A 20,989-nucleotide genomic window follows, 5' to 3' on the forward strand; every position below is an offset into this window, starting at 1 on the left:
TGTGATGCTTCTCTGTTGAGATCCAATACCAGATCTGGATTCAGTTCATCTTTAATTCTGCGTGTGTGCAACACTTGTACATTTTCAAAATTCAATCGTTATTAAAATATCTTGGAATTCAAACCCATTTTAATCCCTCAAATGTCTTAATTTCCACAACTGTTAGATTTTGAAAATGTACAAGTGTCACATGCACAGAGAATTAGACAAGAATCGGATAAGTAAGAATTGGAGCCAGATCCAGACCCCAGACGTTTGGCTGTGATTTATTCTTCATAACCATTTTGGAATCCCCATGGCTGCAACATCTGAACCATACTACTTTCAATCTCTCTTGGTGGGCGAGGCAATGTCAATCAGAGTTGGTATGCTCCAAGCAATTGCCGAATGCGTTCAGAAGCATAAGATCCAAGAGTTGAGTCGGACAACAATGACCTGATCTCTTTCCTCAACAAGGATCACCTCCATGCTCCAACTATTGCCGCCCCATCCTTCAAGACATTCTACATCTGTCCTGTTTCTTGCAGTGTTCATTGACCCACATTTCCAGAGACAGCAATGCTTTAGCTGATTCACTGTCCGAAAGGACCTATCCCATGCATGTAGCATAGATTGACCATTATCCACTCCATGTAATCACGATTCATGCAACTGTGATTTCACGTGATTTTCACACCTTAAGACAGTGCTTTCAACCCACACCACCAACCCCCCCCCCCCCCAAACCCACCAAAAAAAGAAAAAGATGTTTGTATTGTGGCAGGTTCAATGCAGTGAAATTTTAGGCCCCAACGATCCTTCAGCTTGTTACATGCTGAATGGCTCGATTTTACCATCTAAAAAAAATATATATATAAACTAGGATTTTAAAGAACAGAATCTGGATCCAGATCAATCCTGGATAATTCTGATCAGAATTGGTCAGTATCAATCAAGAATCAGCCAACATATGCCCTAACCATAGAAATCCATCACAGAATGGCCAGAATCAGAATCGGCTAATCCAGACCCGGTCAATCTTGATTCTTAAAACACTTCTGCATACAATGCCTAATTACTTTACTTAGAAACCAGATGGAAAAGTAAAGGCTTAACCACATATTGAGTAGAACCTCCAAGCTCACTTTCCATGAAAAAAAAAAGCTCCACACAGACAGAGAGAGAGAGAGAAAGCAAACCTATCTTGCGTAATGATTTAAACCGAAGCCATACAGCCAATCAAATTGAACAGGCAATATTTCTATCCCCTCACCGACACCCCCCCCCCCCAAAAAAAATAAATAAATGAAACGAAATCTATAATTGAAAGTCACTTCATCTACATTTAACTGAACCTCAACTATATTGTACATGGGATTATTGTGTATCCTTAAAAGGAATGTTACAGACGCTATCAGAATCCCATTTTAACTAGCAAAAACACAACATTTCAATCCTGCAGGAGTAATGTGACAACACGAGTGGCATTTTCCAATAGCGAACAGCAAACTGAGGCAGTTAGAAAACACAAGCTGGCCATGTTCAACTCCATCTTCAGTTTCTACTGGATGTACTTCTGTCCACCTGGATTATGTGAGGATCCACAGTTGACAAGATCTGGGGCATCGACATGCCCCCAGAAATAACAATCTCTGAAATCACAGCACAATAGAACAGGTCAGGTTCAGGTAGAACAATGGCACAACAGATTCTGTGGGGAATTCAAACTATGACTGCAACTAACATATGGGTGACACTTTATATCAAAGTAGGGCTTAAGCCAAAAGGAAAGGAGGTATGCTTCTGGCCCATGCTGATAAATGGGTTAAGTCATTGTCGAGAGAGGAGTCTGACTTGCTGTTTAGCGCAAGCCACAACTCCTCCTAGGGGTGTTTTGGTCTAGTCCTTATCGACTTAGGTAAGTCAGTTTTGTTTCCTGTTTTGGGTGTTCTATTCTTAGTAGCACTGCTATAATACTTGGTCTATATAATGAATGAAGTAGGGCAGTCTGAGTCTCATCAATTGGGACTCCCAAGTTCCACCATCGCCTCTCCTCTCTTTCTCTTCTCTCTACATGGTATCAGAGCTTGATCCCTAAGCAAGCACATCAATCTCTACTATCACTGTATCACTAGTAACAGCCCCTTCTTCTACTTGGTTGTTACTGGTTCTTCCCAAGGGTTCCACAACTTCTTAGAGGGGGTTTGTCGACTTTTGAATCAAAGTTTGATTGGTGTTGATCAATGATTGATGTTGATCAATCATATGTCCTGAAGAATCAACTCAGGGTATAATTGTGAGTGATTTCTCGTTGGGTTTTATGATCTGAGGACTGAATTGCTCAAGTTGGAGAATCAATTATAGCTGTCAGGTTTTGGCTCTCTACCAAAATCGATTTTGGCCATATCTCTCAACTGTGGTCTCAGTTTGGAAAATCCTTTTAGGGTTTTATTAAGCATCAAATCAGGGACATTCAGTCCAAATTTGAGCATCATTGGAGCACTACACACCCAACCACAGGCATTATCCTTTTTCACCCATATTAGGGTTTTATGATCTGAGCCGATTCCTCTCTGGTTGCTGATTGGTGGAAGTTTATCTGGAGATTTAGTTTGTCCTCTTATTAGGATTGATCAATTACATACGATCAATCAATTGTGTAGTCTAAAACTCTGCTAGGAGATTAGATCGATTTCCTAACTTCTCTCTGTGGATCGATTTTTTGTCGTGTGATTTTTGTTGATCACTCTGCATCAATGTCTGAAATTGAGGCTAAGAATTTTGTCATTGAGGTGATATCATCATCCTCTCATAGGATTACGGATTTACAGGAGACGCCAATTTTCAACAATGGAGGAAAATTCTGCAGCTAGTTTTGATTGGTCATGATCAACAGGTTAATCTAACAAAGGTGAAACCTGCTACTAACACGGCATGGGATACGGTTGATGCACGCATTCTGGGACAACTTTTAAACTCGATGGATAACTCTATAATTGATATTGTTACTCACATTGATGTTGTGAATGACGTGGGATTATCTGAATGTTCTGTGTTCTGGATAGAACAACCTCTCTCGTAGGGGTGAAAATTTGGCCTTGACAACCCGAACCCGCCCTAACTGGCCTTGAGCCTAAATAGGGCTTGGGCCAAGTTTTTTTTACCCTGAGGGCGGGTTAGGGTTGAAAAACCCCAACCCAACCCTGACTTTTAACCCTGAGTCCCTGATTACATAATATATATATATACTCCTTTTACATAGTTAGTTGTACATATTATTATAATATATACACATTGTAACATAGGTTATAAACTTATAATATAATATATATGCACACACCGCTCACATTTTTACTTTAAAAAACCCAATACATTATTATAAAGTATAAATTCATCAGTCATCACCCACTTTTGATTTTAAAAAATCTGTTGGAATGATGTATTGGCATTAGATGTATGTAAGAACCCGATCCAACCCAGCCCGCCCTGAGGGCGGGTTAGAGTTGAATTTTTCCAGGCCCTGGCAGGGTTGGGCCGGGCTTGGGCCCAATTAAAGGGATGCAGGGTTGGGCCTGGGTTTTAAGAATCCCGACCCAACCCGACCCTATTTCACCCCCACTCTCTTGCATCTATGAGTTTGTCTCAAGAGTTTTATCGGGTTGATCGGAAGGGTCAACCTCTAACTCGGTACTTTTCTGATTTCAATAGGATGTATGAGGAGCTAAACTCTCTACTTCCTAATAAGGGTAATGTGTAGAGGATGCAGAACCAGCGAGAGCAGCTTGCATTTATGGGTTTTTTGGGTGGTTTTGGATTAGAGTATGATGTTGCTTGGTCTCAGATTCTTGGAAGTGACAAAGTGGCATGTCTTCCAAATACCTTTTCTTGAGTCTTACGGGGAGCTCGAGAGAATTCTCATGATCCTACACCAGCAGATAGCTCCACTTTTGTTTCTCAGAATAATAATCGAGATGAGGTACATTGTACTAACAGTTGAGGTGGTAACGGGCAACCTTCTGGTAATTCCAACACTTCAGATAGTTCAGGGGAAACAAGAACATGCCACCATTATGGCAAACCAGGACATATCGAATGCAGTTTGCCAATTCAGTAGCAGGTACTGAGTCTTCTCAGCCTTCTTAGCATGGACAATCTAAAGATGACAAATGAAGAATTTGCACAGTATACTCAATTTGAAACTCATCCTTCCACTGCTACTTTGTCCAAACAGGTAATGCCACTGCATGTTTTTCCTCACCTTCTCATCCCTGGATAATTGATTCAGGAGCATCGGATCATATATTTGGTATATCATGTATATTTTCCTCTTATCAAGATTCTTGTGCTACTGTCATGTTGGCTAATGGGTCAGTTGTGAAAGTTAAAAACACTGGCAATATTCTTCTTAACTCTTCTCTGTCGTTATCTTCTGTTCTTCAATTACCAAATTTTCCTTTCAATCTTTTATCTCCGAGTAAGTTAACTCAAGCTTACAATTGTTCCGTAAAATTTTCTCCCAATTCATATGTATTTCAGGACCTTATGAAGAAGAAGACGACTGGTAAAGGCCATCGTGTTATGGGGCTTTATCTTCTTGAAGACTGCTCTTCTTCTGTCGCATGCTCAAGTATTCTAAACCCTCATCAGATCCATCTTCATGTAGGTCATCCGTCTCTGCAGAGTTCAAAAAACTTGATTCTCATTTCCGTTCTAAATCTAGTTTAGATTGTGAGTCTTGTCAGTTTAAAAAGCTTCACCATGTGGGGTCCTTGTCCCATTACTTTTAAGTTGGGTTTTCGATACTTTGTCACTTTTGTTGATAATTATTCCAGAGTTACCTGGATTTAATTAATGAAGCATCATTCCAAGTTGTTTTCAATTTTTTGTGCATTTGTTGCTGAGATTTAGAATCAATTTAATTTATCTGTCAAAAATTTTACGAAGTGACATTTCCAAAGAATACTTTTGTGGTATTTTTTTACTCCATTCATGAATAGTTTTGGCATGATTCATTAGTCTTCTTGCTTAGACAAACCTCGAAAAAATGGTGTTAATGAAAGGAAGAATAGGCATTTGATGGAGGTTGCTAAGTCCCGTTTGTTTGAGATGAAGGTATCAAAATACTTCCCGTCTAATGCACTTTTAATTGCTTGTTATCTTATTAATCGATTACCTTCTTCAATGTTACAAAGTATTATTCCTCCTTTAATGTTTCCTTCTAACCCTTTGTTTATTTTTCCTCCACGTGTTTTTGGTTGTGTATGTTTCATTTGTGATCATCATCCAAAATTGTCAAAGTTAGATCTTTGTGCTTTTAAGTGTATTTTTTTGGCTTTTCACATACCAAAAAGGTTATTGTTGTTATTCCACTATCCTTCAAAAATATTGTGTTACATCTGATGTTTCATTCTTTGAGCTTGATTCTTATCCAAATGAATCAGCTCTTATTTCTGAAATGGATGATGATCTTCCCTATATGTTGTCCAACACTCTTCTCTGCAGGTTACCGCAAATGCAGTGGTGCCGCCACCCTTCCTGGTTGTACAACCACCACCAGTTGGTCCACAGGTCTATATTCGTCGTCCTCGAGAAGAATCAGCACCCCTTGTCTTTACAGTTCCTACCTTCTTGTCTTCGCCTCCGGTTCCTGATCCAAGTATTTCTCCTTCTGATATTGATCTTCCTATTGCACAGCGCAAGGGTGTTTGGTGTTGTACCCAAAATCCCATTTCAAACTTTGTCTTATTCTGGTCTGTCTTCTTCGTTTCATACTTGTCTTTCTACTTTGTCTTGTCATCCTATTCCCAAGTCTGTTGCAGAGGCATTATCCAGTCTTGGCTGGAGGACTAAAATGAAGGATGAATTGTTGGATTTCGAAGAAAATCACACTTGGATGATGTATCGTTACCTCAGGGAAAGTTTTCTATTGATTGTCCCTGGGTTTATGTGGTTAAGGTTAACCCTGATGATTCTCTATCTCGGGTGAAAGTCGATTAGCTGCCAAGGGCTATGCACAGGTGTGTGGGGTAGATTATCTGGACACTTTTTCTCTTGTTGCCAAGTTGGCTCATGTTCGTATTTTGATATCTCTTCTTGCTTCGTCTTATTGGCCGTTGTATCACCCAGATGTGAAGAATGTTTTCCTTCATGGTGAATTGCATGAGAAGCTCTATATAGAGCAATCTCCAAGGTTTGTTTCTCAAGGGGAGTTTTGTATGATGTGCAAACTTAAAATTTGCATGATTTGAAGCAGTCTCCTCCGGCGTAGTTTGGTAGTTTCACCAATGTGGTTCGTGAGTTTGGACTGTTAATATGTGATAGTAATCACTCAGTGTTGAAGCGGTCTCCTCCGGCATAGTTTAGCAAGTTCACTGATGTGGTTTGTGAGTTTGGACTGATGTGGTTTGTGAGTTTGGACCGTCATTCTGTGATAGTGACCACTCAGTGTTTTATCGTAAATCTGGCACAAGAAGGACATATTGTTGGTGTACGATGTCTTGTATTCCGTCACAGCTTAATCCAGGGAGTACTAGTGCAAGCGCTTCAACAGGCAGGACGGCAGTCCCACTCTAATTTTTTATTTGAGGGCAGTTTTATACTTTCCAGATTAGGATTTTTCATTATATATTTGCAGCGAGTGTTTCTTTCTCTATAATGCAAGTAATACCGAGAGGTGTGAGGACGAGCGTTGTAACATTATTCTCTATTGATAGTGAAGTAGGATCTCATCTCACAGAAGACATAGGCAATCTTGCCGAACCTCGTAAATCTGTGTGCATTTCTTGTTTTTGTTTTTCCATTATCTTTTGCATCGTTTTAGGGCTACATTTCTACATATTTGCCGTTGTATATTTTGATGATATTATCATCACTGAAGATGATATTGAAGGGATCCAAAGTCTAAAAATACATCTACAGCAGAAGTTTCAGACCAAGGATCTAGGATGGTTAAAGTATTTTCTTGGGTATTAAAGTTGCTTAGTCAAGGAAGGGAATTTCCCTCTCTCAGAGGAAAAATGTTTTGGATTTGCTAACAGAGACTAGGACGTTAGAAGCCAAACCCTCGGATACCCTGTGGATCTAAATATGAAGCTCACAATTGAGAGTGGTGATGTGCTAGTGATCTTGAAAAGTATCGACGATTGGTGGGAAAGCTTAATTATCTGACGGTGACTCGACCTAACATCACCTTCCTTGTCAGTGTTGTGAGTCAGTTTCTGTCATCTCCACGGACATTACATTGAGATGTTGTTCGTGTTCTGAGATATCTCAAAAGAAAGCTCCAAGGCGTGGTCTATTGTACTCTGATCATAGACATGAACATATTGAGAGTTTTTGTGATGCTGATTGAGCTAGATCTCCTGTTGATAGGTGGTTGACTACTGGATATTCTACGTTTGTTGGGTGGAAATCTTGTGTCTTGGAAAAGCAAGAAGCAGGCTGTTGTGGCTAGGTCTAACGGAGAGTCTGAGTATCATGCCATGGCTCATGTTACTTGTGAGTTAATGTGGGTGAAGCTGCTATTGACGGAACTTGGGTTTGAGTGCACTTCTTCTATACAGTTCTGGTGTGATAACCAAGTTACGATCTATATTGCATCAGTATTTCATGAGATAACAAAACATATTGAGGTGGACTCTCACTTTTTTCGAGATAAGCTCTACAAGTCATGTTCGCACAAGGGAACAACTTGCAGATCTTTTCATTAAGTTGTTGGAGGAGTGGTAAAGTTGATTATATTTGTAACAAGCCGAGCATGATTAACATCTATGATCCAACTTGAGGGGGAGTGTTAGAAGTCATTGTCGAGAGAGGAGTCTGACTTGCTATTTAGCACAATTCATGACTCCTCCTAGGGATGTTTTAGCCTGGTCCTTGTGGACTTAGGTAAGACTAAGGTAAGTCAGTTTTGTTTCTTGTTTTGGGTGTTCTGTTCTTAGTAGGACTGCTGTAATACTTGGTCTATATAATGAATGAAGTAGGGCAGTCTCAGTTTCATCGATTGGGACTCCCAAGTTCCACGATTGCCTCTCTCTCTTCTCTTTACCTATAGCACAGAGGAGCAGGGACCCAACCGACCATATCCAATACATAGAAAAGGAACTCCAGATTGGGTTTCAATAGGACCATCAGACCAGGACAATTCAACCAGTGATCAACCACACAGAACATCAACCTTTCTGCTTTAACAGTGAATTACCCAGGATAAAAAATATTCCAGGTCCAACCACTAGGTTTGGGTTGTCAGATTAACCAACTGCAAGGCATGAACATTCCAGTGCCTTGTTTCAAAGACATTGCTCTAAGCCAATGACCCCAAAATGTTCCAGCAAAAATTCCACAAATCAGACGCTTAAGCCAAGTTTAAGTGACCATTGTGGGTACACAGAACTACCAGGTCCCAACGGCTCTGATGCAAGTCATGTGGAAAGCAGGGGCTAGTGAACACTTCTCAAGAAGATAATAATAATGCCAATATCACAAAAACATTAAGAAACATATATAGAGAACTCACCAATTCCTTCACGAACTGACAGATTTGGTCTGATGATTTCTTTAGAGTTGACGAGGAATATATCACCAAGGTAAAGATGATTAGTAGGTACATACACACAGCACAGTTCCTCCTCTCCTGAATAATTCTGTATTGGCAGAAAAAGGTTTGGCATGTAATGACAATAACAGAAGAGAAATGAAAAATAGCATAACTTCAAGATGCCAGCGTGCTAAAGTTGGTTTAAGTCTAGGGTATGTTTGTAATGTTTATGTGGGAGAGGACATGCATGGACCAATTCAAAGATAATTCATTGCTCCCTCCTCTTTTGCAGAACAATGAATGACTGTTGATTCATTTTCAGTGAAGGGCCAAGAGCAAAATATCCAGATCCAATCTTCGAAGCATTTGATTGAGCAGAGAACCTAGCAGGATTGAAGTGTGCCAAGCTCATTATGCAAGAAGTGCAGCATGGATCCATTCAGACCTGAAGGACAAGAGTTGAAGTGATGAACCCAAACGCATATTCTCCGATACGTGGATGTCTTATGATGGCAACTTCCTTGAAAGCTTGGGTGTTCTGATCTGTAGTAATAGGAAATTAAATCCTTCAGTAACTGCAACATTAAATATTTGAAAAGAGCATGAAAAAGAATTAGATTAAGCATACCAGGTGATATAGCAGCACTAATTTGCTTAGATGCATTGTAGATGTGACGAACAAATGGCATCCGTTTGATAAACCACTCCCCAAGGCTTAGTACAGATGCCCCCAGCCAAGACGACATGAACACCCCAACCAAGAAGATGAAAGTTATTGAAGTTACAAACCCAAGACCTGATCCACATGATAAGTCAAAATATCAGACCAACTAAATTATAATTTTTTTATTTTTTTTTTTATTTAAGAAAGAGTAAGAACTGCATTATAAATTGGGAACCACCCCCCTCCTTTTCCTGGGTTGAGGGAGCGATATGAACGCATCGCAAGAAATATACATGGCAAATCTCTGTCAAGGATATTCCATATTTTATAAATTGACATGTCAGACAATCATGGACATGAATAAACCTAGCCAACACTAAAAATAGAGCTTTTACAGTTGTTAAGCAACTCATGTATGTCCAACATTTATTTCAAACACCAAAACAAAGTTTGTAGGGCGGAGTTTTCCCACACCCACAGTCAAGGGGGAATCCCTTGCCGAGGGTTCAGATGGTGTTGAGAGGGTATCGCACAAGGGGTGGAGGGTATCATCGACTTCATACTATTGGGGGTGGGGAGACATTAATGACCCTAGGATGGTAGCTGGACCCTACTACACAGGTGAAGAAAACTTTCCCAAGTTTATATCTATAATTTATGGGAAAAAGATCCCCATGCTGACAGTGTGTGATTCTGACCCTAGGATGGTGGCTACTCCAATAGGCGAAGGAAAACTTTCTCCAATTTTGTATCTATAATTTCCGGGAAAAAGATCCCCACGCCAACAGTATGGGAATTCTTTCCCACACCCTCTCACATAACAAGCACACTCTCCTCCCTAACCTTGTGGGCCCCCTATTGACGAAACTGATTCCCACCGCTGATTGGTGTGGTGTGGGAGATTCCCCCCCCCACACCGGCAGTGTGGGGAACCCTTAAACATAATTTATATAGTGTATTAAATAAATACTAAACAGACTAGACGGTTAACTCCATGTGTGCTCAACCATTACATAATTCACATATCAAAATAATATCTTCCAGCTATTGTAAAATGAGCAGTTCATACTATATTACATTCAGTTGCCAGTTGCCACATTTTCCACAAAAAGGGAGAGTCCTAGACTGGAAAGTATACGTACCAAAGATGTTGATTCCAAGTTGAGCATAGATTGGAGAGAAAAACCCATCCACAAAATGAACAAACCACCATGTAATGTAGAATGTGATTGCTATTGGGAATATGATGACACTGCAAAATCCAAACTGTTATAAGACACCGGTTCAACAAAAAGCACTGTATGCACCACTAAATAAACAGACCAAATTGTCCAGTAAATAAATTGGAACATAATTGGAACTGCCTGATCCACAACAAAACTCATTAATTAATGCTTGATCAAGATTTATGAAGGGAAAAGGCTTAACTAGTTCATCTTATAGTTTCATTTATCAACACTTTCTAGTACCAAGCATAACAAGAAGTTGACTTAGTTAAATCCTTAGAAGACTATTTTACACTGATCTGAGGACAACCGGAATCCCCAAGGCCACCACATTTTAAATGATTTATGCCGATACTACAAAAGAATACCCAGTTCAACTAATTCTCTCTTCTTCAAATGATTAAAGGAAACCCACCTAGTTCATTTAAGGAAGCTAAAAAAGTACGACAACAGTCATTTTGCTAAACACCACCCTATAGCACTAGGGAATGAGTGAAACATGCTATCTGTCTGATCCGCTCCATTACCATCCCTGTTTAAGAAGCACACTAAGATCTCCCACAACAGACACACAAACGCACAATTTTACAAGTCAATATGCAATGAAAAATTATTCGAAAAGCAGACTAGAGGCTGAAACTTTTCAGCCATGTGGTGGTAATATGGCAGCCCAGCCAGGATGTTCAAACAGTCAAAATACAAAAGAGAAACTCAATAATATTACGTCCTGGAGTCATCCTAAAAGACATAATAAGACTACTCATAAGAGTTCACATGTCTTGTCAGGTAGGCCTTTATTTGAGCTTGATATTACACATATTAAACTAATATTTTTTAAATATGATAATTATACTAGTATGACAGTCTGATCATTCCATTTGAAAGGTCTAGTTGTTCTTATTGTTGGAACTCAGAACCAGTCAGTCCATTGCCAGTCAAGGACATTGATCTCCGGCAAATTTAACTAGGAATGGAATGTCAGGGCAGAGCAACAGTCTCACAATTAGTGAAATTTCCGCTTCACACATTTCGTAATGTAACTAAATCTCAGAGAGCCATAACATTCATTCATGTTCCCCAAAAAACGAAACGATGAACTCAACTCAACTCAGTCTTATCCCAACTAAATGGGGTTGGCTACATGGATCTTCTTTCTCCAATCAACTCTATTCAAAGAAAATACTTGTTAATAGTCCTAAGCTATACATGTCTTTACTTGCCACTTCTCCAGTGCCATTTTAGGCCTACCTCTGGCTCTTTAAGCACCTCCAATCTTAATCATATCACTGCCCCTTACTGGAGCATACAAAAGCCTCTGTTTTACAAGTTAGTGCCACATCAAATGACATTCTCTAAGCTTATCATTTATTGGAGCCACTCCTAAAAGTAAAAAATGCCTAGGGGAGCGCAATTTTAATAGATTGAAACCATACTTTCATGACACCATTTGATAAGCATTTGGGGCCTACGTCTTCCGTCCATTACCTCTCCAGTATTTTAAGATCCTGACACAAGCATCAATCTATGATCCTTCTTCAGAAATGAAAGGTCCTTGCCCTATTGTTTGTTTTCAAGTAGATGAAGGGTCATAGAACAGAACATCCCCCCTCCTAGGTCAACAATAATAATTCTTAAATCCATTCCCTACAACTACAGATGATAGAAAGGTTTCATCTCCCAAAACCTATGCATGGCATACCAAGTCCTACATGAAAATTAAAGCTAACCAGCTCACCTGAAATTCAAGGATTGTCACCAACACTGTTATATATATGCGGTACATGGACTTCACCTATGTCATGCAAAAGGATGCTGCGGCTGAACTACGTCCTTTTAGAACTCCCAAAGGCTACCTTTCTCTCTTTTTTCCATACCATCCTATTCACAATCATTTAGCCGGGGCATCAACAGATCTAAAGATGCAACCAATTGATGTTTGCTTTCAGAGTTATAAATCCTTGATCCAGAATCCAGTCAGGATTACAGGGCTGTTGTTTGTTGAGTTGCTCAAACCCAAGTTCAATTTGGGATTTAAGGTTGGTCAAAGAGATCTGCATTTGGGTTTAGAAACAGACCAAATTCTTAACACATAAAATGATAATGGGCTGTCCTTCGTTACAGATATTATACAATTCAAAGATTCAACTTGGATTACAAAAGGTTAATTCAGGATCTGGAATCAATTCTTTTGTTATATGTACAAAGTAACATCCTTTTCTAAAGGAGCCACAACATTGTGGTGCAAAGTGAGATCTGATTCCACATGGAACCCACAAGATCCAAGCCATTTCGTCTGCAACCTTTAGACCAAGTCATGATAAACCTTTCCGAGGTTGATAATAATTTGGAAGAACCATGATGAAAAGCACTTCCAAGTCAAGGTTCTCATGAGTAAGCCTTGATCCTCTTGAGTAGAACAAGAGGACCAAGTCTTACCAATGAAGAACCATGACGATTTTTCATAATATCCAAGCCATTTCATTTGCAACCTTTAGACCAAGTCATGATAAACCTAGTCATGGATTTTTCACTCACCAACTACAACTACCCTGCATTAATGCTTCTTAAATGTTGTATCGTCTCTTTTCTCATGTCCTATTTATGCATCCAAAAACTGATGCAATGATGTGATGAGATGTCAAAACCGGCTTGGCCTATTGCCCATTGACAGTGTGCCAAAAGGTTCCCATTACCACCTCAAATGAATGTGCATGGGCTCATACATACATATGCTGAATTGACTCTTGAAACCTTCACCGCTCAGAATCAACTAGGAACCACACAAATCTGATGTGAGTTCAATACAATGCCCTACTGATTTGAGAACAGCATTGGTGCAAAGGTGGTAAAGGAGCGTTAGAAATGACTAAAACAGAACTCAACTGAAATTAAGTTTAAAGAAATAATGAATTTTACTGGTATCCAACATAAATCTGTAAGTGAGAGAAAAAGGAAGGCATGTTCACAGGAATTCAACCACACATTTGACCATACACTCACCATCCAGACATAAATTTTTTTGAAGCCCAGCTTCGAACCACTTTGCAGAAAGCCTGTACCATAACAAAGTTATTTCAATTTAATGTAACGCCAAAAACAGTTGACAAAATCAGAAGTGCAAAGAAGTCTAAAGAAGATTAATAAGCATAAGCATATATATTCTGGTCTGGCTGCCCACATAACCAATCCTTGGTGCCTACTTCTGCCACATGGTAGATTGGATTGGACTGAAATTTTGTGGACAGGTAGTATACCCCAAGGTGCGGAACAGGGAAACTTTTGCAAGAAATTAGAGGGTCATATATTCTACCAAGATGCAGAAGACCATTGATATTACAAATGGTAGAATGCAATTGCTAGAGGCTTTTGCATGGAACTGAAAGAACAGGTTGCATACCCACTTTGGAGATGCAGGGTGTATGCCAATTAAGAAAGCATTAAAGGATTTTAATAGAAAAATTGAAAAAATGCTCTAGAACTGGAGAAACAGAAAATGAAATCCTAACTAAAAAAATGACATAATAAAAGCAAGGATGGAGCCACCAGCTTTTGGATTTCTGTTCAAAATGCCCCATCCTCATCAGAAGTAGGAAGCGTTTCAAAGCAATCACATTATTCCTGTTCACCCATCCAACCCATCTAACGCCATATTTCCCTTTGAATCAAACATCTCCAAATATTTTCAGCCTTCAGATTGTCCTTCTGTATTGTCCTTCACGACTTCACCCCCAATGTAAAATCAATCTCTCATGTTGTTCCTATTACTGGTACTCTTTCCTATTTTGTATTTCCTCTTCTCCCTACTTATCCATACAATGCATATACCATTGAGATGAAGAAAAAGCTCCCTACTTTTCCAACAATATTTTTTATGGCAATAAGTAATTTTAACTAAACCTAAGATGAAGAAAAAGCAACATCTATTAGATTAGAGTTCAAGACTGCTAGCTTCACCAGAAGCCTTCTGTCCAGCTGCAACTCAACCCAGCCTTATCCCAACTAAATGAGGTCGGCTACATGGATACTTTTTTTTTCAATCAGCACTATTCTAATCCATACTTGTTACTAGTCTTAAGCTATGCATGTCTTTTCTCAGCCTTCTGTCCCCCTGCAAACCTACTAATTAAATGTGAAGAATACAAGTCATCTCTCTGAACTTCACGATGGATACAAGTTCAAAAAGTTTGAAAAAAAAAATTTGATGGCAGTCAAATGGTAGAGGAAATAACTGCCAGGGCCATAGTGCTTGATCGTCGGTGGAGAGCCATTTCTGGATGTCAATACAGTCTCTGTAGATCCTGATTTTTCTTGCACCAACCTTCGTTGCTGCCTGTACTGTCATTTGTAGAGCCTTTGCTCCACCTTCTGTTGGGCTGCTTCTAACACCATTATCATAGATTGCTACGTAACTTGTTAGTATTGGTTGATCGAATTGCAGCCAAACCTCCATGTTTTGTGGTAGGTTTGTTGATGCAGATACATCACCAAATGGGGCTTCTTACTGATCATTATGCTCACTGTTCAGAATTGATTGCTCATTGTATTCCTCTACTATAATTTCTATTTTTAGTGATTTACTCCCATCCTATTGCTACTAGGCTTACCTCATATTTTCTGATCCAAGTCCAACCATTGGATCAATCTACGATTTTCAGTACGTATTCTACCCTATGTTTATTGAACTCGATCTGAATTTCAGCCAGAATCTTTTCAAACTTGAGTCGAGTTCAAATTTAGTGTTGATAAACTGTTGTTCAAAATATTGAAGCTCAAAAAACATGTAACATGCAAATCCTAGAAACAGGGATTCTAGTTAAAGAAAATTCAGAATAAATCTTATTTGCTAATGGCAGAGAATGAACAAGAGATCAATAACCCAATAAAACAATGGCAGCAAAGAACATGAACTTGAAGATGATCCACCCAGGCTTCTCACTGCATGGTGTCAATTGAATCAAACAAAATCCCTTTCCTTGATCAGACACAATTGGTTTCTTGATCAAACACAAGAGATCTTCAATGGAGAAGAAGCAAGGAAGGTTTTTCATTAATAAATTTGTGTGTACAATGCTAGCCTCCTTTGCAATCATCATTATTGTTAGAGCAAACACTAAGAAAATACAAAAATAAACAGACAATAGATCCGCACAACACAAAGATTTAACAAGGTTCACACACCGGTGTGGTGTGCTACGTCCTCGGCCCAAGCCCTCTGCTTCCATCACAAATCTCAGAAAACTTCCCATTTGGGTCGCCACCAAAATATGTCGGAGCTGGTCGATCTTCAAAACAGGTCAAGAATTCGAGACAAACTTAACAATTACAAAACTCAAAGTTGAGTTTTTTTTCAAGCCAAGGAGAGTTGATACAAATACATCACCAAAAGGGGCTTGTTCGCTTAGGAATAAAAATCCTGTACTCAGCCTTAATACCCATACTTTAGGCTCATTAAAGTGGCAAATTACATTGAAAACCCATGGACCAAAGACCTAACATGTATACACCCCAACCCTGGTAGGAATAACAATCCCATATTCAGCCTTAATAGCCATAGTGTAGGCTCATTAAAGTGGCAAATTACATTGAAAACCCATGGAACAAAACCCTAACATGTATACAACCAAACCCTAGATTTATTCCTAAGCAAACAAACCCCTTTTGGTGATGTGTCTGCATTAGTCATAGCTTCCATCAGTGTCTTCAGCTTGGCATTCCAGCTGTCCTTGGGCCTTTCTCATCAAAATTCTGGATTTAATCTTGTCTACATGCTTAGAGTTCTGGCATGGAAAGGTCAGGGTTTCAGTAATTAGAGACAGATCATCAGCTTGAATTTTGTGGGCAGCATCAATTTCATCCTTAAGATAATAGCGGGAGATAAATGAAACAATGATTCAGAGAGAGAGAGTCAATTTCAGTAATTCTAGATATGGAATACGACCTTTTTTTTTTTTTACTTTAAAATAACCAACCATATAGCATAGCATCGGCCAATACGGCATGATACGCTGCGATACATGCCGATACTAAAGATATGTCTCTTAAAAGGCCCAAGTGGGTTTCATTCTAAAAAAAAAAAAATTCTCAAAAACTCCCAGCCAAGAGTCCTTCTAAGCCCCCTTAACTTGGTTTTTCGTACAAATTTGAGTTGGGGTTTTAATCTATACACCAAAAATGATTCAAAGGGTGACTAAAAACCTAAGTTTGGATCATTCAACAAGTTCATCAAAATATATATATATATATATATATAATCATTCAACAAGTTGAAATCAGATAATGAAGAAGCTTTCACAGAAAAAGTGGGTCTCTCATAAACTTGATCTTTGTGTTTAAATCATTGATTCTAAACCTATTTTTTGCAATAAATTGATGGATTTAGGTAAAACTAACCCACCCATAGCATCAGACTTCATCATTTGCAAAGACTTGTACTAAGATTCAAGAAATTTCATAGAAAATTTAATTTTTCATGTTTGATTTTTTCTTTTTCTTTTTTCCATTTCTTCCAAAAGCCAAGTCCTATGCTTTGGGGAAAACATCATCCTAGTAGCTCCTACTCCTAAAGACCCTACCAGCTATGAGTTTGAACCACCTTGACATTCTGCATGGCAATAGACTATTACTACATGCAAGAAACCCCATCCTTTATAACAATTTCAATTGAATGCACTTATATCATTACACGTTGTTCTCCATTTTAGTGTTTATTCCTGATACATGTTATAAGTTACTTATTTATACTGTATTTTGCTCCAAAAGTGTATATCCATAAATATCTTGATCATTTTCATGTGTATCTTTAGCATATATTTAGTTTATCTTTGATATAATACGATACGACTCTTAAAATCACCCAACCAATATGATATGCGATAACGATACTTTAAACCTTGATTCTAACCCTTTCATCTTAACAATAACATGCATCATTAGTCACTAAACAGCAGCAAACTATGCTTCCCTGGCCAAATTATTCAAAAACCTTTGTTAACTGAAACATCCCTCCAAAGTAGAGAAGTTTCAAAAAGGTAAGCTGTCACAGAATTACCTTGGACGATCCACTCCTTGCTTGGCAAGAGTCTCAGTTTCTTCATTACTATCCCTTGGTTTCATAGTTGTCAAGTCGTCACCTAGGCATCACCTAGGTGGGGCCCCTTGGATGCCTTGGTCGCTTTGTTGGTGTTGCCTTGTGACCGGCCTCCTCCAATGCCTTGGGTCACATAGATGTTGTGACACAATGCTCAGTTTCCAAGTGAATGAGTTGTTCACTTGACAACATGGATTTAGATATTAGTATCGTATCTATCGATGATATCGGTGGCAACCGATACCAATACGAAATAGGTCTTAGCTCTTATTAGAATGGATGGACGACCCAGCCAGCATAGCCAAAAGCAAAGCTCAAGTAACATCATTAGTAAATACAGTTGTTGATCCATCGCCAGTGGCATGAGAAGTATATCCTGTTACAAGTAAAAATGCAGATTGAGTGCTTGAAGCAGATCCAGTCAATATAGCTATGTACTGGCACCATCAATAGTTTATCCATCAGGACCATCACTGTCTTGTCCAACAATCCTTCCACGTCGGTAGCTAGTAGAAGCACTAGTGGGATTATTTCCAATATGGATACAGGAATCTATCGAAAGAATCAATGTAAGTATGTGCATATCCTATATAAAAAAAAAGCCCAAGTAACCCCTTTTTTCTGTATTTCGAATAAGTAATTGGTTGAGCCGTTCACAGATGATCCAAGAACTGAAGTTCTCCTAGAACTTCTTCTGATTTCGAAAAGGATTGTTGGAGACCAGCCACACCGAGCAATCTCACTAACTGGAGGAAAAAAGAGGAAGACAACCCATTGTGATTCGGTTCCTTGGTGTGGAGAGATCTCTGCCATAACACAGAGACGTAGGGGCTCCCTGTGGGAATGGGAGAGTTTTTGCTAGTGCTTTGGATGAGCACAAGCCACCCTATACCATGAACAAAACCTTGCTTGATAAGCCAGATGGATTTATGTCTAAGAAGGTGAGTAAATCTCCACAGAGAGTAGCCTTTCTCCCTAACATAGCGGATGATGCTAGCCGCATTCCCCTCCCCCATAATATTCAAAAATCCAACCCAGCTCCCCTGGTAGAGAATGTAATCCGCCCTAGCTGAATCACATTCACCTATTGGGCCTGAGTAGGCTAATAACTACTGTCTTGCATCGTTCCAGATAGCTCCTCCAACAATAAACCAGATTTCATGAAGAACATCTATCAAAGTTTAACTAGTTCTGCATTTGCCATCATATCTCCCTCAACAAGGAGAACCAAGGAGAAAGATGAAATCGTAATTTTTGGGCTCCTCTTGGCCTTCACTCTTAACTGCTGCTTCACCTCTATCATGTCTGACTAAACATCACTGCATATGTTCGATCTTAATCCAAGTTATTCAGAAAAATGTTGGCAACTAAACATCCCCCCATAGTTATCATTCTGCATTTACCATCTCCAGGGTGGGACATCTTCTCATACGACAATTAATTCACATGACTACTATGAAAATGATATAGAGTTAACATCCATCATCAGGATAGATCTACTTCTCCCCTTATTTACTTTTTTTTCCTTTTTCTTTTCTTTTCTTCTTCTTTTTTTTTTTTTTTTTTTTTTTAATGATAGTTCATTACCTATTAGGTAACAGTTACACAAGCAAGCATCTCAGCATCTGACATGGCATTTGCTGTGGAAATAATATGGCTTTGCATAGAAAAAGAAATATTGTCTCCATCCAACACAGCTGACATGCAAGCTCTTAAAAGAAAACATGTCCATTTAAAAGGATCCAGAAAAGCAGAGTCTAATGCTTTGGAACCCAACCCTGTTTGATATTTTTGGTTCCTATGGAAGGAGAGGAACCAATGGATGTTTATAGGTACTTCAGCTGGTGGAGGAAACCATTTGGATTTTGGAAGGTTTTTAGACTTCTTCTTTTTTCTTTTTCTTTTTTTCTTTTTCTTTTTCCACAAATTTTTCATCCTCAAGGAGCTCCAAGGCCTATCTTCTCAGGTTTCATAACCAAATGAAAGACTATCATTAGGAACAAGTGTACTCTTGTATAGGATAATATTTGTAGACCTGTTTATGGCCATAGCACCCATGTACGGCTTAAATTTAGTCTTTGTTCTCGGCTTCTTCTTCATCTACTTATATCCAAGAAAACTAGTTAACAACAAAGAGCACATTTAACTTGACTATTTTATTCTTATGATAAACCTTTTTGCATGTCTAGAATGTAGATATCACATGCTTTGGTCCATCCAACTCAGTAAAGTACTCTATAAAGACTGATTTGAAAAAAAATGATATATGATTTAAGGCTGTAAAATCCTTTCTAACCTCCCACTCCTTGTAACTCAGCCCTTGATGTGGCAATAAATCCAAAAGAGGAAAACATGCTTGATCAGGCTAGCCTAACCTCAAATAATCATTAGCTGAACTACTTGGAATCAGCTTCTGGAACCGCATACTGCAGTCCAACCCTATCTTGACCATATTATCATCATGAACACGCATGCCATCTTCACCACTTAAAACCCAATTTATTATTGACCTTCTACAACTTCAACAAACCATATCTCCTTTCCTCACCATTACCATCATTGTATCATCATCAAACAACTATACTTAAAGAGTCTTGATTATCCTAAAACTTTCCTTAATTACTTAATTGGAACTGAACTACTGAATTGTGCCAAATACTATTCGGCTTCCATCAAATTTCAAAATTGTATGGTAACCAATGATAATAATTTAAATCCAACCACAATAAAGCAAGATAGATCATTTCCATGTTAATACTATCGAGCATCCACAAGAATATGCTCCCGGTATAACTGAATTGTTCTCTTTTCCTTATTGAGGGGGGATGGGGGTGAGGTGGAGAGAGGGACATCCCTAAGCAGAACAACAAAGGGATAACCAAAGGCCAACAATTATAAAGAAAATTTTAAAAAGATAGTGGAGAACCCCTTTTCACCAACAAAACTGAAATATGAAACCCTTAAAAAGTTATAACATATAAAACTGAATTATGAAAAAAGGGTTTCTGTTGACGTAACAAAGCACTAGGGTTTCTAGAACCAAACATGGAATAGTGGAGAGAACTCGCAGACGAGGATTAGATTAAAACAAGCAACAGCCTCCATCAGAATCAATTTTTTCTAGCAATTAAACACGAGTAAGAGGGTCTTTCAAAACCATTTGAAACCAAGGGCTGGGGCGAAAACAAGATAGAGAGAAAGATGAGAAACAGAGTAAAGGGGTTGACCTCTCTACCGGAGTGATGAGACGAGGTAGCAGATGAAGAAGAGGGTTTAGAAGAAGCATCTTCGTCTGCAGAGTCAGAGACTGGTATGAGAAGCTCTCGATCTCTACTCGCCATTGCCGTCGACGATTTGTCATCTCCCATCACCATTCACCACCAATTTGCTTCTAAACGGCTCTTTTCCGGCGTATCCAGACCCAGACCACCAAATACTCTTGACTGTTTTTTCCCCTTCTTTGCTTCTTCCCTTTTCTTTCCTTTCCCTTCCCTTCC

At 38.9% G+C, this 20,989-nt stretch overlaps 1 protein-coding gene across 1 annotated transcript; it reads right to left on the minus strand.

Annotated features, from left to right (window-relative positions):
- Positions 1-1,299: 1,299 nt before the first annotated feature.
- On the minus strand, positions 1,300-20,989 carry LOC122076823 (protein CONTINUOUS VASCULAR RING 1-like). Its single transcript, XM_042642398.1, has 7 exons — positions 20,720-20,989; positions 13,406-13,458; positions 10,322-10,431; positions 9,144-9,311; positions 8,961-9,058; positions 8,495-8,621; positions 1,300-1,631 (listed from the first exon to the last, which is right to left on the minus strand). Exons 1-7 carry the CDS (start codon positions 20,864-20,866, stop codon positions 1,534-1,536), a joined length of 801 nt encoding a protein of 266 aa, XP_042498332.1. The 5' UTR covers positions 20,867-20,989; the 3' UTR covers positions 1,300-1,533.

This window comes from Macadamia integrifolia, chromosome 4 (assembly GCF_013358625.1).
Source record: "Macadamia integrifolia cultivar HAES 741 chromosome 4, SCU_Mint_v3, whole genome shotgun sequence".
NCBI lineage: Eukaryota > Viridiplantae > Streptophyta > Magnoliopsida > Proteales > Proteaceae > Macadamia > Macadamia integrifolia.

Bases quoted from the DNA above. Each gene is read 5' to 3' on its own strand.
- LOC122076823 (XM_042642398.1), bottom strand. From the start codon at position 20,866: ATGGTGATGGGAGATGACAAATCGTCGACGGCAATGGCGAGTAGAGAT. The intron at 10,432-13,405 runs GTGAGTGTATGG...TGGATTTTGCAG, and splicing joins AAAAAATTTATGTCTGGATG to TGTCATCATATTCCCAATAG. The intron at 9,059-9,143 runs GTATGCTTAATC...CTATTACTACAG, and splicing joins TAGTGCTGCTATATCACCTG to ATCAGAACACCCAAGCTTTC.